Genomic DNA, 24,300 nt, shown 5'->3' with positions numbered 1-24,300 from the left:
AATATCATGAAAAGTAGATCTTATAGTTTCAAACTCCGAAACATTTGGAGGTGCTAAGCTCAATATATACCATTTTCCTAAAGATCGAGTTTAAAGGCTACGATAAAAATGGTCCACATCATCACTTTTGAACCTACTTTTTGTCTATCTTCCATGGGTCATGTCCAAACCCTGTCATGTTATATATGAATGGGAAGATCTTGAAGAGTAGATTTTATATATACAACCTCCGAAAAAAATGGAGTTGATATGACATTACACATGTTATGCACAATGGTCAAACAAAATCTATGTCAGATGTATTGTATGTGCCTTCTATCACAAAAAGCTTGGCCTCAGTTGGTCAAATGGTGGAACGGGGATTACAGGTTCGTTTCAATGAGCATGGTTGCTTCGTTGAGGATTTCAAACATGGATGTAGAGTCATTGCTAAAGGCAAGAAAGAAGGCAGGTTGTTTAAGCTGGATGCTAGGATTCTTGAGTTAAAATCAACCATGTTCTCTAAAAGCAGAAATGTGGTACAAGACATTGATATGTAGCATAAGAGGATTGGACATGTCAATATACAAAGGTTAAAGAACATGCAGGCAAGAGACATTGTTAGTGGGCTACCTAGATTCAAGTATGATGGGAATATGCATGTTTGTGAAGCCTATCAGTTTGGAAAGCAGGAAAGGTTGCAGTTTCCTAGAGAAGGAAATATGAGTAGCAGGCCACTTGAGATAGTACATAGTAATGTATGGGGTCTTGCACAAAACCCATCTATGAAAGGCAATTTATATTATGTGACATTCATTGATGATTTCAGCAGAATGACATGGATATACTTTCTCAGAGAGAAAAGTGAAGTGTTGGAAAAGTTTATGGATTTCAAAGCTTTTGCAGAAAAGCAATATGGCTCATGGATTAAATGTTTGAGGACAGATGGAGGTGGTGAATACACCTCAAATGCTTTTGAGCATTTCTTGAGGAAGCATGGTATAAGAAGGCAATGGACTTGCAGGTATACACCTCAGCAAAATGGTGTGGCTGAGAGAAAGAATAGAGTCATTTGTGAAGTGGCTAGGGCAATGCTCAATGAAAAGAGCATGCCAGATTATTATTGGGCAGAAGCTTGTGCTACTGCTGTGCTACTGCAATGTATGTATTGAATAAGACACCCACAGCAGCCATACATGGAAGTATGCCAGAGATACGGCTTATAGGTTTTAGGCCAGACATTGGACACCTCAAAGTTTTTGGATGCATAGCTTATGTACATGTGCCTGACGAGAGAAGGAGGAAGTTGGATCCTAAGGCAGAAAAATGTGTATTTGTTGGATATGCACAGGATCGTAAGGCATACAAATGTTATAATCCACAAACTAGGCAAGTTGTTATCTCACGAGATGTGGTGTTTGATGAGCTTGCTAGTTGGTGTACAAAGCAAAGGATGAGGGTGTCATTGAGACACTTGAAGCTGATGTGCATGTGAACTTGCCACAAGCAAGTTCTAGTTCTGCTACTATGTCTGGGCCAGCAGAGCAGAGCAGAAGCTGAGAGTAGTACTGTACGTCCATGGTCAGGACGTTTGAGGCATGAGAGTGTGAGCACTGGGAGTAGTGCTATGGATAAAGGCAAGAAGAAGGTCGAAGGAATTGGAATTACAGGTTATGAGTCATCAAGTTCAGAGAGTTTGGATGAGGAACTTGGTATACCCGTTTTACGCATACCTGGTGCAAGGCAGGATAGATATGTGCCACCACATGCTAGAGTGACAGGTGTTCAGAGTGATCCGCATGCATCGCGAAGATCCCAAAGGGTCAGATATCCAGTTGACAGGTTGACATATCGAGATTTTGCTATGCATTATGCATATATGACTTCTTTGGTAAAGCATGTGGAACCTACATGCTTTACAGAAGCTATTGGAAAGCATGTATGGGAGACGGCAATGGATGTTGAGATGAATGCATTGGTTCATAATGACACATGGGATTTGGTTGCATTACCACAGGACAAAAATGTCATTGGTTATAAATGGGTTTACAAAGTGAAGTGCAAGTGAGCAGATGGTTCCATTGAGCGACATAAAGCAAGATTGGTAGCTAAGGGTTATGCACAAACCCAAGGCTTGGACTATGATGAAACATTTAGTCCAGTGGCAAAGATGGGAACAGTGAGAGCAGTCATTGCTATGGCTGCAGCAAATGGTTGGGAAATGCATCAAATGGATGTGAAAAATGCATTTCTAAATGGTGATCTATAAGAAGAAGTGTATATGGCACAGCCAGAAGGGTATGTACACCCAAAATATCCCACTCATGTATGCAGATTGAAAAAGGCATTATATGGTTTGAAGCAAGCACCTCGTGCTTGGAGTGATAAGATGATCAGATATCTTATCTCTCTTGGATTTCAGATTTCTACAGCAGATTCTTCACTCTATGTGAAGAAAACAGATCACGGGATTGTTCTATATGTCATCTATGTGGATGACTTGATTATCACAGGTGATCATGGTACAGATGTGATGCATGTCAAGAAAGCTCTGAGTGGGCAATTTGACATGAAAGATTTGGGTGAGTTGAGATACTTTCTTGGAATTGAAGTGATCAAAGACCATGCAGGTACATGGTTAGTGCAACGCCAATATGTATTGGATATGCTGGCAAAATATGGCATGACAGGGTGTAAGCCTATGAGTACACCTTTGGAGCAGAATGTGAAGTTGCGGGCTGATTTTGGTGAGGAGTTGGATGATCCATCTATGTACAGAAAGATGGTTGGTAGTCTCATTTACATGACTATCACACGCCCGGATTCGAGTTATGCTGTGGGGCAACTAACCCAGTTTATGCAGAGCCCCAGAAAACCTCATTTGGATGCAGTGAGATGCATTATGCGATATGTAAAGACCACTGCACATTATGGTCTTATTTATGAGAGTGGTAAAGGCTTGGATATACATGGCTACACAGATGCTGATTGGGCAGGTAGCTCATATGACAGGAGGTCTACTAGTGGTTATGCCTTTACACTTGGAAGTGCCGTGGTGAGTTGGAGTAGCAAGAAGCAACCTACAGTTGCTTTATCTAGTACAGAGGCTGAATACAGGGGTGCAGCCATTGCTACTTGTGAAGGAATATGGTTGAAAAGTCTCTTGGCAGATTTGGGTGAGCCTATTGATGGCAAAGTTGTCATTCATTGTGACAACATGAGCAGTAGAGGTCCATTATCATTTTGTCAGAGAGAAAGTGCTGGATGGTACAATTAATCTACAATATGTGAAGACTGATGAGCAGGTGGCAGACATCTTTACAAAGCCACTTAGCAGGGAGAAGTTTGAGTACTTCTGTACTATGTTGGGAGTACATGGGATGAGCTTGAGGGGGAGTGTTGAGAGCTTTGATATCCCAAGCTCATCTACATCTTTATTTATGGCAGTACATTATGAGCTTGAGAGGGGCTATTGAGATTTAAGCTCGATGTCAGTGTGAGCCAGCTATGTTATGTGCTGGCATGTTAGGTAGGAACATGTGTGAGACATAAATGACCACGTCCAGCTGGTCATAGTGAGTGGACATTAGCTAGGGTTAGATGTGTGTGGACACAACTCATAGTGTGTTGTGTGTATTATGGATTATGGCTTTATGCATTGTGTGAGAAGGGAGATGGCTTCCCTCTATGGTTAGGGTTTGCAATATACATTAGGGTTTGCTCCTGTGTGTGTGTCTTCTCTCCCTCTACCTATTTTTCAACAGGAGGCACCTATTTCACATGTGTGGAGGAGTTTTAAACTAAAAAATAATGAGATATTTTCATCTCTCCTCTCTCCTGTTTCAACTAGATCCAAAAAGACCTAAAAATGGTCAAAAAATGACCAAACTGATCTAGAAAATTCTAGAATCAATTTGCTTGGTTAGAGGCTCACTTTTTCCTATAAATAGAAGCCTCCTCCTTTGTAAAAGGTTAATAGTGTTTATGCACTATTAGTCTACTCCTACCCAGAGCCAATTACATTAAATTTACGACAGCTGTTGTCATTTTTATGGCTCAAAATCTAACTATTACAAACTAAAAATTATGTTTTTACAAAGATTATAACTCTAAATCAAACTGTTAGATCAAAATAAAGTAAAGTGATAAATTGGAGTGCTCAATACAGTTTAAAATTTGATCGTTTGGATCGTTGGTTTTCTATCTAAATGGAGAGAAATCGTTTCTTTCAATAAGCCTCTTCTATGTCCATGGACTCCATATACCTACTTATCTTAACATCAAATATATGCTCTAATTTAATGATTAGGATGAATTGCAATGATTGGGATGAAGCTACTTAATTTTTTGGAGAAGATAAAGTATAACTTTGCAATTCTAAGTAAATAATGTATTATACATTACATAGGCATGCGTGAATTATTAGTAGTTTTAAAGAATATTAGATCTTGTATTGACCTTGTTTTTTCCATTTTGTTATTTGACATGAAAAGTGGAAATTTTTTCACCTTTAAATTAGCAATATATACATTTTTTAAAAGAAGTTTACAACTATGCTTATTTTGTAAATGTTATAAAAACATTTCTCTTTAATGTCTCCAAAAGATTGTAAAATTGATCAATATTTAGGACTAGTGATAAAAACATTTCTCTTTAATGTCTCCAAAAGATTGTAAAATTGATCAATATTTAGGACAAGTGAAAAATCAAGAAAGCCTATTGCACTTGTTAACATTTTCATGACTCGCTTTTGGAAGTGGAAAGGGATCCGAGGTAGTTGCGGCATTCAGCTTGTGGTAGTCCACCCATATTCTGATCTTCATGCTCTTTTTAGGTACTACCACAATTGGGGATATTCAAAAAACTGCTTTCTCTACTGGCACAATGAAACCTACTCTTAGTAGTCTATGACTTTTTTGACTTGTTTGGCATAGTTAGGGTTCATTATGTACATGTGCTGTCTGACTGGTATGGCTCTTTCTCTCTTAAATTAATGTTGTGCTAGAAGAATTTAGGGTCAATCCCCTCCATGTTCTCATATGACCAAGAAAAGCGTTCTTGGTATTATTTCAGTAAGGACAACAATTCTTGCTTGAATTTTTCTTCAAGTTCTAGACTATCGAGATATTTCAAAAAGTGACGCTTTCAACCCAAAACTGAAACTCCTTACCTAGCACCAATAATAGTCAATATGTAGCATTGCGAGATAATATGCATGCTTTTTCTTTGGGACCCAGAGATTTGTCTTTGGATTGTGAAGGTCAAAGCCAGCCACCAAGAAAACTGCTTTTAACACTTCATGTTCATTTTCTAGCGAAGTCTGGTTTGATTTTATGACCTTCTAAGCATTGCGTTAGATTTTACTAGCCTCTTTGCGGTTTGTAAGGTCAACTTGTGCCTGTAGATCAATTGGATAGAGGACAAAACTTCAAATCCGAGGGTTGATAGTTTGAATCTCTTTGAGCATGGACCTATCGATCAACAAAGGAATGTCGATGCGTCATCAAAGTCTCAAGTCAATAGTTCCAATCCAGTTAAGGGGAATCTTCACAGGCTTTTCTTGTTTTTTATTTCCCTGATTCACCTCTTGTATTTTGCCTCAGCTAACTTTTACAGCATTTTCCTTTTAGTTATGTTTTTGTTTTTGCACCCAATCACAAATCTCTTGCATTTCTTCCTCTTGCTCTAGATTCAGACCAATTCCAAGGCTTTCTTTTACATGGTTTTGCTCAGTTTTGTTCCACTTGAGCCCTTTGGTTTTTCGGAATTTGATTATTTTTTCTTCATTTCTTTGGTTGCTTCTTTCACGTTTTTATCTTTTGCTTCCGCAAAGTGCCCCATCACTTTATATACATGTAACATGTACAAGGGCATGTAACATGTACAAGGGCACTAGGTCGGGATGTTCACGGAGTATTCATCTTCTTCATCATCATTAAAGCCTTTTGACATATTAAATGTCTTTGCATTAACTAGCCTTTGATAGGTGTTATTGATCCCCTTACATCAAAAAAATCAACATGAACTTTTCGTTTCCCCTTTCTAATAGAGATTCTGTTTCTTCGCTAGTCCTACTTTAATTTGCCATGTCTCAACCACGGCCTTTCCAATAACACGGGGTAAGACCCACTGTGGTTTTCAGTGGTTATGAACACCAAGTTGACCTTGAAGTCTACTTGTTTAATTTTCATTTGGATATTTTTTATAATTCCTTTAGGAACCACCATTCTATTATCTGCCATTCCTATGTTGAATGGAATGGGTCCCATTTGAGACCCAATCCCACTGCAGTTTCCTCAGTAATGACATTTACTATGGATCCACTATCCACTATTGCATCATTGATGAACATGTGGTTCAATTGGATTATGACTTTGGCCACTTTATCATCTCTAGATGCTAGGGGTTCCTCAGCTTGCATTCTAGGGTTTCTTCTTCGTCTAAGTGTTTCAATTCCTTGCTTAGTCCTTCAATGCCTGCCATCAAGATTTTAGCCTTAAATCTTGGACATAAGTCTCGCACTTGTCTCAACAAAACCTATCTATCCACCAGTAGCATTGATACTATATTGGTTTGCAAAACTAATCAGCGTTCTTCTTGCTTTCTTCTAAGCATATTTCATTGTTGTTCTTTGCATGCATCTTGTGTAGATTTCTACTCGCTTCTGGGACATTTGTGATAACTTCACATGAGCCATCCTCCTTTTGCTTACATTTCCTTCTTTATATTTCCTTAGTGGTTTGAATCATCACCTTCTCTTGTTGTTCCTAGTCCACAGCTACCTTGCGGGCTTTGGGTGAGTCTTGATTATCTAGTAGAGTTATTACTACACCATATTCATTTGCTTTAGCCCTTGTGAGTGCCAAGATTTGTTGAACCTCTATCTGTAGGTCATCCGGCTACATCATGTTAGCACTTGGTGGATTTTGTTTCAGTTACATCCATTTTTCCTATCTTTCTTCATCATGGTTTTTCTTCATGGCACATTCCGCCCTAGTGTGCCCAAGCTATTGACAATCGTAGCATGTGAAGGTGGTAGAACCATCGACATGTCCGTGGCTTCTTCTTCTTGAGTAATTTCTACGGCCTCTTCACCCATAACTTCCCATTCTTGAGGGTCTTCTTTCCTCTCCTTACATGTTGTTCACCATGGGAGCTCTATTTTTTATGTTGTACCTATAGTTCCATGTACTTTGATTTTACATGCTACAAATGGTACATGTTGGTCGCACTCTGCATTCCTCCTTGAGGTGGCCTTCGTGTTTGCATTGAGAGAAGAACACATTTTTATGGAATTCTGAGCTTTTGCTCTTTTTCATCTCTTGCATCAATTGCTTCACCTCCAAGCAGCAGCACAAGTTGTTTGGGGTTCATTTTTGCCTTCATGGTTTTCTTCTTTTTGTCCTTCTTTTTCTTCACTGCCACTAAAGTGTCCTCTAAGGTGTTTCTTGAATCATCCTCTCAGTTCATGTGACACTTTTCTTGGTCGAATTGACCAGTTGCTCAAACTCCTCTTCAGTTTCCGCTACATGGATGTCCGAATTAAGCCCTTGGATCAACCAATATGCAACTATTTACATTAAGGATCGGGTTTGTTCCGCCACTCTCTGCCTCAAACTCAAAAGTTTTTTTTGCATAGACTTCAACATCCATGTCTTCTTGTTGGAGTTCTCTCATTTTATCACATAGAGTTGAGTTGTAGACTTTATCTTATGGAATATGCCTAGAAGAGCAGTTATGACGTCTTCATAGGTCTTGAAATGGTTTTCTTGGTATCTTGATACCTACTCTGTGGCTCTGTCTTTGAAGGTGTTCATGAAAGCATCTCTTTGAATTTCACTCAGCTCTAGATCTTCCACATCCTGAGGTCTGGCCACTTTCCAATACTGCTCAAACCTCCTTACATGTATATCTACATCGTCCCCTTTCTCTCTTGAGAACACTGGGAAAATTTTGGCTAATTCCAGCAAAATGTACTCTGGTTATTCCCGAGTGTGCTTCTTCTAATATTGTGTGACAAGCTCATCTTCTTGCACACATCTCCTAAAGGATATCATCTTTGCTCAGCTTATATGTTTCTCTCATAATCAATTGATATGGTGCGACCACCAGCTTAATAAACCTACGTATCTTATCTTTCAAAGGGTGACCTTGTGGAAAACCATGAGCTAGGTACTCTGATATTTCCTCGCTCCACACATTAGGGGAATTTTGAGGTCATTTTTTCTGCCTTGTAAGGAGGTTTGACCAGAATATTCTCGCAAAAATTGGGCACAAGGTAAAATTTTTACAAATGATCTCAAAATTTGTCGGACCTTGCATTTTTAGAACCTACTCATCAAGAGCTTTCCGATGATATATGGCGTGCTTGGGTATCGAGATTGGACGGGCTAAGATTCCCACAAGATGGAATCTTTTGAGAGCATAAAAGCATCTTGTGGGAATCTTAGCCCGTCCAATCTCGATACCCAAGCACGCCATATATCATCGGAAAGCTCTTGATGAGTAGGTTCTAAAAATGCAAGGTCGGACAAATTTTGAGATCACTTGTAAAAATTTTACCTTGTGCCCAATTTTTGCGAGAATATTCTGGTCAAACTTCCTTACAGGGCAAAAAAATGACCTCAAAATTTCCCTAATGCAGGTACCATATCAATTTTGAATAAACCTACATCTAGGAGGTCTTGTCAATGCCAATTCAGGTTCTCCGTTTAGAATTCTAGACATATGATCTGCTAAGACATGTTGTGTTTCTTTTCTCATTAAGATCATAAAGTCAAATTCTAGGAGTAGAAGCAACCATCGTGTGATTCTCCCCGTGGTGTATGGCTTACTCACTAGATATAATAAGGCCTGACCAAGTGGTGGCCAATTTAGGATTCCCTATCCTCAACACTATAATTGACCCTTATTTAGTTAAACCCCCAAGTAACCATTCAAGCCTCTATTTCACAACCCTTGAACATGTACACCTTACCTCATCCCAAGTTGAAAAGAATGAGGTCATCAAAAGCACTTAAGATCAACTAGACCTCAAATGGTCCACAATCCACAAAATTCGCAAATAGGCACATTGATTAAGCTCAAAAACACACCTATACAACTGTAACAAACCTGAATCTTGGCATATAGCTTGTTCTTCATAAATCCTAACAATATATGAAATGTCACTTTCAAACTAAACACAAATCAAGAAATACAAGGGATGAAACAGAGCACCCTGAACACTACCCATTTTTTGGATCAAGAGACACAACACAAGTAGTGTGTTGTAGCTTTTGGATTATGGCTTTATGAATTGTGTGAGATGGGACATGGCTTCCCTCTATTGGTTAGGGTTTGACTAATACATTAGGGTCTGCTCCTGTATGTGTGTCTCCTCTTCCTCTACCTATTTTTCATCAACTTGATCCTCAGATCCAAATCAAAAGTCTTAACTTAGTTTCAGATTCGGTGAGTGTTTTGAGTGCATTTTTCTTGAACTGAGCACATCGTCATTGACGAAGGAATTAGGTCTTGGTCAATAGTCAGAATCAGAGTTTGGGTTTGGAAAGGTTCTTCCTAAACTATCTTTCTTGAAAGGTACTATTTCAATTTCTCTTTTTCTAAATTTCATTCGAACAAATATTTACTTACGAATTTGTAAAACATGAATTTCTTATGATTGAGGAATAAAATAATCATTTATCTCAATCTTCGACTTCGATAGTTTAATTGAATTTTCTGATTACCATCTTAGTGAATATGAAACGGTAGAATTTCTTCTCACAGATTATCTACTGATTCATTTTTCTAATTTGCGAAAATTAAATAGAGGATTAAGGAGAACCCTTATTTAATTTATAAAGAATTCTATATGCATCTAATTATGTATAAAATCCGATTCTGATGAAAGTCACACTTTTATCATCATAAAAAATCATTTATGATGAAAATCACTCTTTTAACATGAAGAATTTCTTTTATGCATACAAATCATTTATGATGAAAATCACTCTTTTAATAAAAAGTTATCTTTTATGCACCCATTTATGCATAAAAACCATTTATGTGATGAAAATCACACTTTTAATATAAAAAAATATCTTTTATGCACCCATTTATGCATAAAAATCATTTATGATGAAAATCACACTTTTAATATAAAAAAATATCTTTTAAACCATTTATGATGAAAATCACACTTTGAATATAAAAAAATATATTTTATACATATGTTTATGCATACAAATCACTTATGATGAAAGTAACACTTTTATAATAATAAAAAAATCTTTTATGCATACTTCTATGCATGAAAAGCAAATATGATAAAAGTAATACTTTTATATAAAAAAATAATCTTTTATGAATACTTCTATGCATGAAAATCAAATATGATAAAAATAACACTTTTATATTAAGAAAAAAAATCTTTTATGCATACTTTTATGCATAAAAATCAAATATGATAAAAGTAACACTTTTATAATAAAAAAATCTTTTATGCATACTTCTATGCATGAAAATCAAATATGATAAAAGTAACACTTTTATAATTTAAAAAAATCTTTTATGCATACTGATAAAGGTAACACTTTTATAATTAAAAAAAATAATCTTTTATGTATACTTCTATGCATGAAAATCAAATATAATGAAAGTAATACTTTTATAATAAAACTAATTTTTTTTTATACAAATAATCAAAATATATCTTCTATGCATGAAAATGACACTTTAGAATATAGAAACCATAAGGATTACTCTTTTAGAATAATGAAAGATAATACTTATTCCTAAATTTTTGAAAAATTTTACCATAACCTCCTTTGTATGGCTGACCATTTTTTAATTTTTAAGTCTATTAAATTAATTAGAAATGTACCAAGAGTATTTAAATCATTCTAAAGTAACATTTTTCTACTTATTTAAGAGGAATATTATGAAAAACTTGATTTTATTCATTAATCATTCATCTAGGATAAAGAATGGTTGGATTTACTAGAGAAGAGAGGGAAATGCCTTTTGTAATGAGACATAACATCATTTGCAATGTAGAGAAGATAAAAATCATAAAAAAACCATAAAAAGAATTTAAAAGAGAAGAATCTCCAACTTACATTGATAATTTGAGAGCTTTCCTTTGGCTTGATGGTTTGAGGGTTCTACTCTTGTTTGAGACAAGAGTGGCCACCAATCCTCTAGAAAGAGGGAAGGGCCACTACAAGACAATGCTGCCATACACGCGTTTCATACACGCGATAAATTACGGGCGCGTGTATGGTCGTGCATGTATTTGAATAGTATCGAGCGCGTGTATTTTGGCATTTTAATTCGCATGTATATTGGCATCTACCAGCGCGTGTATATACACGCAATTATACACGCATCAATACACGCTTTATGAAGAAAAACTAAATTCCTTTACAAAATTAAAAACTATTTTCTTTAAACCATCTCATAGTACATTACAGTATATATCATTATGTTGAGATATCGAGCTCTAGTGAGGCGGTGGACACTGATGACCCGCCTGGGGGATAGGCCCCGCACTTACACCACTGGCATGGTTGGTGAGATCTTGGGTGATATGCGGCCAGTGGGATGACAGGCTGTGTGACAGCCATTCTAGAGACTGGCATAGTTATAGCGCCAGCTCATTTAGTCGGGTTCACACTATAGAGAACCCGTGTATGTATTGGTTGAGTACCTTTCATATTGTGTGTACTCTTATCTTGTATATGGTGTGTTGAGTGTTGAGTAGAGAAGAAGAAGATTTTCAGCCTCTCACCTTGTGTGTTCTCTATTAGGGTTTTGTGAGTGTGTGTGTGTGCTTGCAAGAGCTCAAGCTCTCTTCCCCCCTGCATCTTTTCATGGTATCAGAGCCTGGTTCGTGCTAAGGGCTGAGCTGCAAGCAAGAGAACCACAAGAAGCGGTACGAGGGTAAGAGCTACAACTACTCTTCCCTATTGTGTTGGTGACTACACCCTTGTCGGGAGCTCTACGGGAGGCACCGGCAAACAATCTCCGATTGAGGAGCTTTCTTCGCGGGAGTGAAGCTACAGGGCAACTATACAGTCCTTCGGACTCCAATTTTCGGGCCGAAAACGCGTTTCGGGCGCGTCTGGACCTCCGTTTTTCAGAAAGCAGGCGATTTCGAGCACTGCGGGTAAGTCACCGATTCTCTGCAGAACTCTGTTTTAAGAACTGCAGGAAGACAGATTGACTGTGCAGACACTGTGGGTGCTGCAAAGAGGTCTACAGTTGCCATTGGGTGTATGTATGTGCATTGAAGTCACTGGTTGTGACATTTGAGAGTACTACAGTACCGCTGTGCAGAAAATACAGCATTTGTGCAGAAAAACCAGAGTGCAGTTTTTGGTAAAATTGTGTGTTTGGCAAGATGTCTAATGATGGCATAACACAGATTGTGGCTGAGAAGCTGGACAAGAATAACTTCCATGCTTGGAGGTTCAGGCTGACTAATTTCCTGATGGGAAAAGGCTATTGGGACTACATTGAAGGTGAGCATGAAGAGGCACCGGAGATACCGGATATAAATCCGACTGCTGCAGATGTGAAAGAGTTTAAAGACTGGAATCAAGGAGCCAGGAAAGTAATGTATTGGCTTTCCATTAGTATACAGGACACCATGATTGGGCACATTCAGGATGCCAAGTCCCCCAAGGAGGCGTGGGACACCTTGGTAAAGCTGTATGAAACAAATACCAAGGCACGTAAGATACAGTTGAAGAATGAACTTCATACTGTGGAGAAAAAGAGCATGTCTGTGAATGACTATGCGTTGAAGATAAAGGGCATTGTTGAATCCCTTGCATCTATTGGTGTGTCAGTAGATGATGATGACAAGGTGGAGGTCTGTCTACGTGGTCTCGGGCCATAATACAAGGCGTTCAAGACGTCTATTCAGACTCGGAAAAACATTCCCAACTTTACAGATTTGGTGTCTATGCTGATTATCGAAGAGAAGAACTTGGGTGAAGATCAAAAGTCTTCACAAAGCAAAAACAGTTCAGAGCAACAGGCCTTCTACACGAGTTTAGGAAGAGGACGAGGTAGAGGAGGCCGTGGACGCGGTCAAGGAGGTGGCCGAACAGGTAATCAGAATTATGGCCAGCAGCAGCAGCAACAACAACAGTCCCAGAATCAACAACAACAACAACACGCAGGTGGAAGAGGCAGATTCAGAGGCAGGGGGAGTCAAAGAGGCCGTGGAAATTGGCAAAGGCAATATAATGATGCACGTGAATGCTACTATTGTGGTAAGCCAGGACATGTGCAATCAGAATGTTATAAGAAACAGGCTGACATGCAAAATGGGAAAGTGCAGCAAAACAACTATGCATCCTCAAGCAGAAATAATGAGGACAATGAAAGGTTGTTTGTTATGCAGCATGTTGTAAATGCCATGTCTGAAAATGTTGATGCAGCACAAAAAGATAATGTATGGTATGTGGACTCAGGCGCTTCGAACCACATGACGAGTCATGGGGAGTGGTTCAAGGAGATGAAGAACCCGGAAAGACCAGGTTTTGTGGAAACAGGGGATGACACTGCTCATCCAATTGCCCACGTTGGAGATGTGCCATTATCTATGCAGGATGGCAAAGTGAAGTACCTTGCAGATGTACTTCATGTACCGAACATAACAAAGAATCTGGTTTCAGTTGGCCAGATGATTGAGCAGGGTTTGCAGGTTCGGTTTAACCCTGATGGGTGTTATGTTGAAGATTTCAAAGACAAGTGCAAGTTGGTTGCAAAAGGCAACAGAGTGGGCAGAATGTTTACGTTGGATGTAGACATGCCTGAAATGAGTGCTGCGATGTTTGCAAATGGTTCAGGAGTTGTTGCAGACACAGACATATGGCATAAAAGAATTGGACATGTAAATGTTCAGAGATTGAAGTCTATGCAGACAAAAGGAATCGTAGAAGGGCTGCCTAAATTTAAGGTGGAAGGTATGCAGAAAATATGTGAAGCATGCCAATTTGGGAAGCAAACAAAGCATGTGTTTCCACGTAACAGATATGTGAGCAGAAATGCACTAGATGTTGTGCATTCAGATGTATGGGGTCCTACGAAGACCGTGTCTATGGGAGGCTGCAGGTACTATGTCACTTTCATTGATGACCACACAAGAAAAGTATGGGTATATTTCATGAAGGAGAAGAGTGAGGTGTTCACTCACTTTCAGAATTTCAGAGTTTTGGTTGAAAAGCAAACAGGGAAATATGTAAAGTGCCTAAGGTCAGATGGAGGGGGAGAGTACTTCTCCAATGAGTTCTCTGAATTTTTGAAGAAGAATGGAATTCGGAGACAGTATACATGCAGATACACTCCGCAGCAAAATGGAGTTGCTGAGCGGAAAAACAGGCACATTGCTGAGATTGCGCGGGCATTGATGGAAGAGAAAAATATGCCGCATTGCTATTGGGCTGAGGCTGTTTCTACAGCAGTATACATCATGAACAGGACTCCAACTGCAGCCATACATGATGTAACTCCAGAGGAGAGGTTTACTGGCAAAAAACCAGATTTGTCTCATCTGAAAGTTTTTGGATGCATTGCATATGTGCATGTGCCAGATGAGCTGAGAACTAAGCTGGATCCGAAAGCTGAAAAATGTGTGTTTATTGGATATTCCCTTGAGCGAAAGGGATACAGGTGTTATAACCCTGCTACACGTGAGTTGAGGGTAAGCAGGGATGTTGTCTTTGATGAGATGAGCAGTTGGTATGCTGCTGAAAAAGAAGCTATTGGGGCTGATGTGAGTGGAAGTGTGGTTGCACAGAATGCAGGTCAGCAATCACAGTCTTTGAGTGGACCAGGAGAGTCCTCATCTAGTGGGTCTATTGATAGACCATGGAGTGGCAGGCTGCGTCATAATACCAGCCCTGCAAATGTGATTAGTACATCACGTAAAGGAAAAGAGAAAGTGGTTGAGCCCCTTGGTATGCCTGACATTTCTGCAGGGCATTCTCATGTTGATGGAGAGTCTAGTGGCTCAGATATGAGTCTTGATGAGGAGCTTGGGATCCCAGCTATGAGAACACCTGGTGTAAAGAAGGCTATGGAAGCCATGAATGAGAAGCTGCGAAGATCAGGGAGAGTGAAGAACCCTGTGCAGAGATTTACATATGATGGTTATGTGGCACATCATTATGCATATATGGCAAAAGTTGTGCAGGTTGTAGAGCCCACATGCATTGATGAGGCTGTTGGAAATGTGTGTTGGGAGAAAGCTATGGATGAGGAGATGGATGCACTATATGGAAATGAAACTTGGGATTTAGTGCAATTGCCTGAAGGCAAGAAAGCCATTGGATGCAAGTGGGTGTACAAAGTTAAACATAACAGTGATGGAAGCATAACCAGGTACAAGGCTAGATTGGTAGCCAAAGGATATGCGCAGACATATGGGATTGATTATGAGGAAACTTTCAGCCCAGTTGCCAAGATGGCAACGGTGAGAGTTGTGATAGCAGTGGCTGCGTCAAAGCAATGGTCTTTACATCAGATGGATGTAAAGAATGCATTCTTGCATGGGGATTTGCAAGAAGAGGTGTATATGTTGCAGCCACCTGGTTATGAGGATGTGGGTCACCCCGAGCATGTTTGCAGGTTGAAGAAAGCCTTGTATGGCTTAAAGCAAGCACCAAGAGCATGGTCTGACAAGATTTCTGAATATCTTGTCACTATTGGCTTTCATGTAGCCAATGCAGATTTCTCATTGTACGTGAGACATGGTGATAGAGGGGTTGTGCTTGTTGTCATCTATGTAGATGACTTGATCATTACGGGGGACCATGATGCAGAGATCTTTGATGTAAAGATCTTGCTTAGACAGAAGTTCGAGATGAAGGATCTGGGGGAGCTCAGATATTTCTTGGGCATTGAGGTGATTAGGTCACCACATGGTATTGGATTACTGCAGAGACAGTATGGCTTGGACATGTTGTCCAAGTATGGTATGACAGGCTGTAAGCCTATTTCTGTGCCATTGGATCAGAATGGCAAGTTGAGTGCAGATTCAGGAGAGATCTTGGAGGATCCTACTATGTACAGGAGCCATTAGTAAAAAAATGCATACGTGCTCACATTGTTGTGGCAATACGAGCCTATCTTTCTTTGTTTGCCAAAACTTTGTAGAGTCAATAGTTACATAGCCACTTGCATGGCGTTTTATCGTTGCATAAGGCCCTTTTTCCACCACATTCATTTGCCATTTGACATCCAAAACATACACAAAGAAGCGACGAAAGTCAAGCCTAAATATGTCTTGGATTGTGCCACAATAATCATCCGTTTTTCCATTAGCTCCCTCAAAGCTACTTATGACACCGCAATCTTGTGTATTCCTCTTTTCATCAATTCTTTGTGTTCGAAAATGCTTACCTTCACACCATATAGCATTGAACATAGTGCACTGGACCAAAATAGAAGCAATATTTGTGTAAGCAATGTGAATAATGCTATATTTGGTAAATAAGCCTTGCGCAATCGGAAGGATTGTGAGGTGGTTTATCATCCTTCTTGAGTTTGATTTTGAAGTGGCAGTTCGAAAAGGAACAACTCATCTTAGGGCAGATCATTTGTCTCGAATCACCTCTGGCGAAGCTCCTGTGGGTGTGGATGATGATATGTTAGATTCAACACTTTTCCTTGTAGAGACAGCTCCTAGATGGTCTGAATCCATTTTAGAAATTTTGACAAGTGGGCAGATACAACTAGCGGGTCCTAATGTGGACCTATGGCGACCGTTCAAGTTAATCTCAGGAAGATTATATCGTCAGGGTAATGATGGAGTGTTGCGGCTTATACCTAACCCTGACCAATATGAAGAAATCTTGGAATGGGCACATGCAGGTATCAATGGAATCCATGCATCAGCTACTACTTGTGTGCGACGTATATCTCAGGATGGACAATGGTGGCCTACCATGCATGCGGATGCTGAAACATTTGTTCGTAACTGTGCTTCATGTCAAATTCGACAGCCAATTCATAATGTCACATTATTCCAAATTTCAACTACACCAAGTTGGAGTAAGTATATTGTGGACTATCTTCAGCATGGTCATACGGATCAAAAAATTCCTAAACATCGAAAGCATGCTATTAAAGTTGAAGGGGCAAACTATATGCTGATAGAGGGCCAACTCTACAAGAGGGGCAAGGATGGCAACTTACGCATGTGTGTATGTGAAGCTGACTATTTGAAAATCTTAACTCATGCACATGCAGGTGTTGGGGGTGGACACTTTTCGGGCAATACCACAGCTAAGTTGATTAGGTGGTCTGGGCTTTGGTGGCCAACCTTACAAATGGATGCTGAAGAATATGTAAAACGTTGTGACGATTATCAGAGGACCAAACCTCCCATCACAAAGGACAATATGCCATTGCGGCCTATGTTAAGCACACGTGCTTTTGCAAAATGGGGTATTGATTTTGTCGGTCCCATTAAACCTCCAGCTCGTCACACGCATGCTGAATATATTATAATCGCAACTGACTATTTGACCAAATGGGTAGAGGCAAAGGCAACAGTCAAAAATGATGCCAGAACCACAGCCAAGTTCCTGTATGAGTACGTGTTTACATGCTATGGCTTACCTATTGAGATCGTTAGTGATCAATGTGTGCACTTTGTGAATGAGGCCATAGAGTTTTTGCTTCAAGAATTTATGGTAATTCACAAGCGTTCTGCACCCTATCATCCCCAGACCAATGGACAAGCTGAGAGTACTAACAAGGTTCTCTGCACAGCACTAACAAAGATTGTTGAGGGACATAGGACTGATTGGGAGCAAAAGTTACACTCAGTTCTTTGGGCATATAGGACAGCCTATAAAACATCTGTGGGCACAATCCCATTTGAGCTTGCTTTTGGGCTAGATGCAATTCTTTCCATTGAATTTCTTGTACCTACTCTACGAGTAGCTAAACAATTGGATTGGACTGGTCATGAGCTTTCACAACGCGTTGACGAATTGGAAAAGCTTGATGAGACTCGCTTATTGGCGGTAATGGGGATGTATGCCGAGAAGAGGAGACAGAAGCAATGGTATGATAGAAATGTAACAACTGGCCGATTCAAAAAAGTGGACCTTGTGCTCTTGTACACACTTAAGAAGCATAAGAGAAAGCTCAAGAAACGTGGCCTAGGACCGTTCGTGATTAATGATCTGACTCCAAGTGGTGCAGTGCGTTTAGAGACACTAGAAGGTGAGCAAATGCCTAACTTCATTAATGGAAGTCGTCTCAAGAAATACAATGAACCATTAACTGAAGCCATGCTTCAACAAATGCATGCTGCAAAAACACGGAAAGAAGCACTTGACCTACTTAAACGTCAGGCTCAAGAGGAGGCTAAAGCTAGAGTTGCAAAAGCCAAGGAGCGTCGCAAAGCTTCTATGTTGGCCATACAGTTGGCTACTGATGAACCATATGTCGATCCTTTCAATATTCAAGTGTGCCTTCATCTTCAAGAGACTACCTACTTTGTCTCTGCCTTAATTGACTCTGGTGCAGATTATAATGTTCTCTCGTTTGACACATGGAAAGCCTTGGGACAACCAACACTTGTGCAAATTCCTGTCGACTTACGAAGCTTCTCAGGTGAAGATAACCCTATAGAGGGAAAATGTGTCATTATGATGTCCATTCAGGATCACCAGATGTCAGTGTCCTTTTATGTGGCACGTAAGTCCAAGGTAGTAGTAGAGGCTGTTCTCGGTCGATCGTGGTTAAGTGCTACCAATTGCTCATTAGATTGGAAGAATAGACAATACAAGTTGCAAATTGATTCTGATTGCATCTTGGGATCTGCTACTCCACGAGCTTTATCGTGTCAAAAGGGTAATGTTTCTACCTTACACAACCCACTCTCAAAATCTGCTCTTGAAGCTCCAAAATAAATGATGTGGATAATGGATGAGTACTCAAGTGAGGGCCATGGCTGGCATGTTCCAACTACTCTAGTTGCTGCTCAAAGAAGGCCAGGCAAGAAGGAATTATCAATTTGGCTACCCAAAGATGCGTACAAACTTGTACCATCTAGTCCAGTTGCTAAGCCTCTTAAGAAGCACATCTTTTCCAAGCCTAAACCTCAGATTGTTACTCGTTGGGTCCCAAAACATGTTCTTAAAGCACAAGGCTATTATGAGGGTGCAACAGCAATTTGGCTTCCAAAATGCCATGGTTTGCTAGGGATAAAAGAGTGTTTCAGAAAGATTCCAAGAGCCACCCTTGATTTTCCATATCAGTGGGTGCAAAAGAAATCAACACAAACTCTTCAAGATAGGATAGGTGGCTGTGATAGCACCTACAAATCTACTTGTATTGATCTTCCTAAAACATGTATTGAAACACCGGTTGTCCCAATTTCTCCTTGTTACACAATTCCACCATCAACTTGTGTACCTAAGACAAGTCCAAATGAGTCTCATTTGAGCATAGATTCTAGCATTTCAATACCTAAATCCTCTTATCTTGCTCAAATTCCAAGACAATTGCTAAAATTCCCACCTCTTAAAAAGAATATACCTAAAACCAAAGATAAGGCATTAACACTACAATTGAAGCTCTTTGGTAAATCAATGTTTGAATAATGTGGTTCCTTATGCCTTTAGAGGATTGTGTTCTTTTTGAGATAATCTTGTTTTTTATTGGAAGTGTAATGATGGATATGAGTGTTCTAAATTTCATTGTTCTACGTCCAGATAACTCCTGATGGATATTTGGCGAGATACATGTCCACCATGCATTGACCCTGATAGTACTCGACCTGGTCATCGCGGGGGTTATAGTGCTGTTTCAAACTCATTCTAGGTACTTCTACGCTCCCTTAGGTGAAAATTGCTGTGGGCATCACTTTGTCACGTTATTCTATCAACAGCATCACCCATTTCCACATTGTCAAGAGTGTGCACGACTCGTATTAGGCAAAGCTTCACATATTTGTTGGATATGCCGCTCTTACTTTAGACGATATGGCACGGGCTTAATGAAGCAAATTGTGGGAATTACACCCCAACGCCATAATCTTCTTAATGTGAGAATACCAGAGAGAGGACCAAATCAACGTAGATTACCTGAGGAGGTTCAAGCACAACAATGGAGGGATACAAGCTTAAATGACTTGCAACCACCGATCTTGCAAGCCCTCCTTCCCCAAGCCTCAACATGTCAATATTGGATCAATATGAGTACCTATATTGCGTAGTTCCAAAATCGAAATTGTCTGCTTAACCTTTCCATAGAACCAATGCCATATTTTAGTGAGGAAGCACTCCTTCCTCTACCACCTTCTCCAGAGGCCGGTTTTTGTGAAGGGTTGTCCCTACATCCTGAGGAAATTGATACCATCTTTCCAGCAGAAGTGGACATGGTGTGTGGACAAAAATAGAGGCTGATAGTGTGTACATACATGTACATAGCGTGTGTGAAGTTTTGCTTTTGAGAGTATTGTCAGGTGTACAGAGTGAATGTATTGATGTGAGCATGTACAGCTTGTCCAGTGCGAGGTCAGATGATGGAGATGATGTCAGCTGCTCGGATGTCTGGATATGTGTATGCATCTCCAAGGATAAGCGGGCACTCAAGGTTGCTATTTGAAGGAGGGGCCAAAGTTACCTTGGGCATTTGGTGTGGAAAGGAACATGGTGGCCTTTTTTTTCAAAATAAAATAAATAAAATGATGGATAACGTGGCCATAAAAAGGTGGTGTGCGTGGAGGTTTGAGAGGGCTGCCAGCGCACAGTACAGAAGGCTGGCAAAGCATAGAGAAAGGCTGGTGAGTCGGCGCAGTAAAAAGAAGAGGAAGCCGCCGGGTGTTGTTGCAGAAAGAAGGGGGGATTCTCTGAGGCACTGGGGTGTGTGAAGCTGGGAGAGTGTGGCTGCTGGAGTTCGCCGTGTGGAGAGGAGCGGACAAGGAGAGAAGCCGGCCTTGTGCAGAAGGTCGCTTAGATGCTGCAGAGCTGGGAGGCTCAGGAGAATCGCTTGGAAGGCGCTGGAGCAGACAGCATACAAGCCAGCAGGTAGCTGACGTGTGCGAAAAGCCAGTCATCAGAGAGAAGAGTACAAGACGACTGGGGAGCATGGCTAGCAGCACATAGCGCTAGGAAGAGGCACTGGGGCGTGTGCAGCCTGGGTTTAGTGGAAGCAATGTCTTGCGCACAGCTGTGGCTAGCGACTAGAGCCAACGGGCTGCATATGTGGCTGTTGTACAGAAGCTGGAGCCCCCGCTGAAGAGGTGTAGAGAGCACAGAAGCCGCTGTGGTCAACTGGGCTGACAAGCTGACGGCTCTGGAGCGAGTTTATACATGAAAGCTGGCGACTGTCGTGAAGGGACTAGGCGCAGCTGGTGATACATGGTGGAGAGCGTTGGCGTGTGGGAGCCGCCCAGGTGCAGCAGCTGAAGGAGCCAATGTGTCGCCTTGTGGGGGGACAGCTACAGACAGGCGACTGCAGAGTAGTTAGAGTGGACACCGAGGAGAGAAGAGGCTGCAAGTGTAGAAGGCGCCGGCTGTAAGGTAAAGGGCTGGAGCAACAAATAGTAGAGAAAGCCTTGTGTGATAGCTGGTAACCAAAGAGAGGGGCTGAAGGTGTTAATTACAAAGGAAAAGCTTGGGCTAGTGTGAGCTATGTACACAGTGAAGTGAAGGTGAACGAGTGAAGCACCCTGATGATAGTAACGAAGGTACATGGGCTGGTGGTCTGCAGGCACAGTGAGCCAGAGAGAGAGAGTGTGTGTGTGGTTTTTTTTGTGGATTTCTACTTCTTCTGGAGACTCAGGCCAGAGTTGTAAATTTTCTTGATTAGTTGTGGCTGGTGTTTGGTGATGCCAGAGAGTTCTTTTGTTTCCTTGTACGTTTGGGTACGAGTTGTGACAGCCAAATCTGAAATATAAATTTTGTTCATGCTTTTGGTCTGGTGTTCTGGTGTGTTTATATGCGTGTGTGGAAGTGTGGCATCCTATAAGGGTGTAAAGAGCTTTACCGCTTTCGTGCCATCACTTTTTGGTGCCTCCACAGAGGAGCAGATTTCCTCTGGTTTGTGAAAGAGAACAGGGCTGTGTGAAGAAGGTTGGAAAGATGGCTCAAGATTTTCCGGAGTATTGGGGATTGCCACAGGAGAGTGCAGTTAGGTTTCTGGAGAAGATGGAATTTACAGCTTTGATGAAAGACAGGGCAACCCCGGAGATCCTTTCTCAGATTTTGGCTTATTTCTTGCAGGGTGATGCGAAAACATGGTTACAGATGTTTGTGAATACACACAGGAACATTCATCAGCAGGATCCTGAGTACCGTGTAGTCAGAGCTGCATTCTTGGCACAGTTTGCCCGAGTGAGGAGTCCAAATGAGGTGTGGAAGGAGTTGTGTAACATTCAGCAGAAGGATGGTCAGGATGTGGATCAGTACCTGATAGAGTTTGGTAGACTGTGGAGTCTATGGTGTGAGGCTCTGATTCCTGAAGTACCCCCGCAGATGATAAAGATAGACCGGTTTGTGGCTGGTCTAGAGCCAACCCTCCGTCTGAAGGTGGAGCTGAAGAACCTGGATAGCTTTGAGGAGGCTGTCAGAGTAGCTCGAGAAAAGGAGTGGAAGGTGAAGTGTTTGAGGCAGATGGGAATACAGGAAGAGTCGAAGAAGTTTGTGAAGATGCCAGAGATTGAGAGTATACATCCTAAAAGGGAAGCTGCTGTTGTTCCAGAACAGGAGGACACTTTGAAGAGGGACATACATGATGCAGTGGAGCTCATGAAGTCTCTAAGTTTGAATTGGATGGAAGCAGGTGGAAAGGGAAGAAGCCGAGGTGCACCAAATAATAGAAGGGATAATATGTCAACAGGTGAAGGGAACATGGGAGGAACAGGGAGAGGACGGGGCTACTATTTGAGTAATGTCCAATGCTGGAACTGTGGGGAGCGGGGACATATCAGCCCTCAATGTGACAAACCGCCCAGAGCAGGTGGTGGAATATATCCTGTGATGCAGAGGACTAATGATAGATCGGGGGATCATAGTGTTGAAGTAAAAGATCCAAATCAACCCTCTACCAGTGGAGTCAAATGGAAAGATAAAGGGAAAGGACCGGCTCTCAGCTTGATAGGAGTGGAGACCATTCCAGAGATTATGCCTGTGGCAAAGAGGACAAGGAGTACAATGGCAGAACCTGAACCATCTTCTAAGAAAGGTAAGCATGTCCAATTTGATATAAGCCCTCAACCAGAGAAGAAGAAGAGGAAGCCAAGGAGACATTATAAAACTTCAGATTTGCATATTGGTCAAGGTCAGGAGGAGTATACATTGATGGGAGATTTAAAGGGAAGGGTAGCCAATATAACATTTGCCCAATTGCTTGGATTGTGTCCGAAGCTTAAGAGAGAGTGGAAGAAGTTGGCAAATCCAAGGAAGGTAAATGAGCAGGAACCCACACAAGGCGAAATGGAGCTCATGTCTGTGGAAGACCTTCCTGATATTTGTCCATCAGTTGATGCCTGGTGTGGAAGTGTGAGTGTTGGAGAAGCATATGTTGATGGCGGTGCACAAATCAGTGTGATGACTCAGTCCTGTATGGAGAGATTAGGGTTGAAGCTGAATGCTAGTTCAAATTTTAGACTCCGTCTGGCAAATCATGCAAAAGTGAAGTGTCTGGGTATATGCACAGAAGTGCCAGTGACTGCTTTTGGTGTGGTTTGCAATATAAATTGCCATATTATGCCTGCTGGTTTAGGAGCTTATCCACTGATTTTGGGTAGACCTTGGCTCAGACAGGTGGGTGCCATCCAAAATTGGAAAAGGGGAACTATAACAGTACATAATAGGAGAGGAAGAGCCAGGAAGTTCAATATGAGTAGTAAGCGGGAAATGAAGAGTGAGTCTGAAGAAACAAGTGTTGGTGAGTGTCAGGCGTTTTTCTGAGACGTCTTTTTGGTCAGTGTACATATAAATGCGTGGCGTGTGTAAGAATTTGGCCGTGAAATGCCTGGCCAGGTGTTCAGTGTGGACAGCATTTGATTTGGGTTTGTTGCAGGCTTGTCCGGTGAGCGGTATGCAGGTGGTTCCAGCTCTTCGATGGTCGTCTTGAAGTGTGTGGGCGTCCCAAAGGAAAAAGGTGGGCACTAGAAGCTGCATTTGGAATGAGTACGAAGGCATGGGCAAACAATTGATGATGGGGCCAAGGGATTGGGCATTTGGTGTGAAAGATGGGGGAGTGGCCATCTTAGGCAAGATAATATATATATATAATATTAAATGGCCAAAAAAAGTAGAGTAGGCGTGGAGCTTTACTATGCTGCCAACGCTACATTCT

General features: G+C 41.0%; 1 protein-coding gene across 1 annotated transcript in view; it reads left to right on the top strand.

Moving 5' to 3' along the window:
- The window catches only part of LOC147637875 (uncharacterized), a 77,522-nt gene extending 53,447 nt beyond the window's left edge, over positions 1 to 24,075 (top strand). Inside the window, exon 5 of the mRNA XM_086799069.1 lies at positions 24,022 to 24,075. Within this exon, the coding sequence (XP_086655195.1) occupies positions 24,022 to 24,075 (54 nt within the window). The remainder of the gene's footprint in view (positions 1 to 24,021) is intronic.
- Positions 24,076 to 24,300: the final 225 nt, after the last annotated feature.

Source organism: Cibotium barometz, chromosome 6 (assembly GCF_041138505.1).
Source record: "Cibotium barometz isolate CiBa-2024 chromosome 6, ASM4113850v1, whole genome shotgun sequence".
Taxonomy (NCBI): domain Eukaryota; kingdom Viridiplantae; phylum Streptophyta; class Polypodiopsida; order Cyatheales; family Cibotiaceae; genus Cibotium; species Cibotium barometz.
The sequence above is the reverse complement of the archived record's forward strand: the minus strand, read 5'-3'. Positions and strand labels throughout refer to the sequence as shown.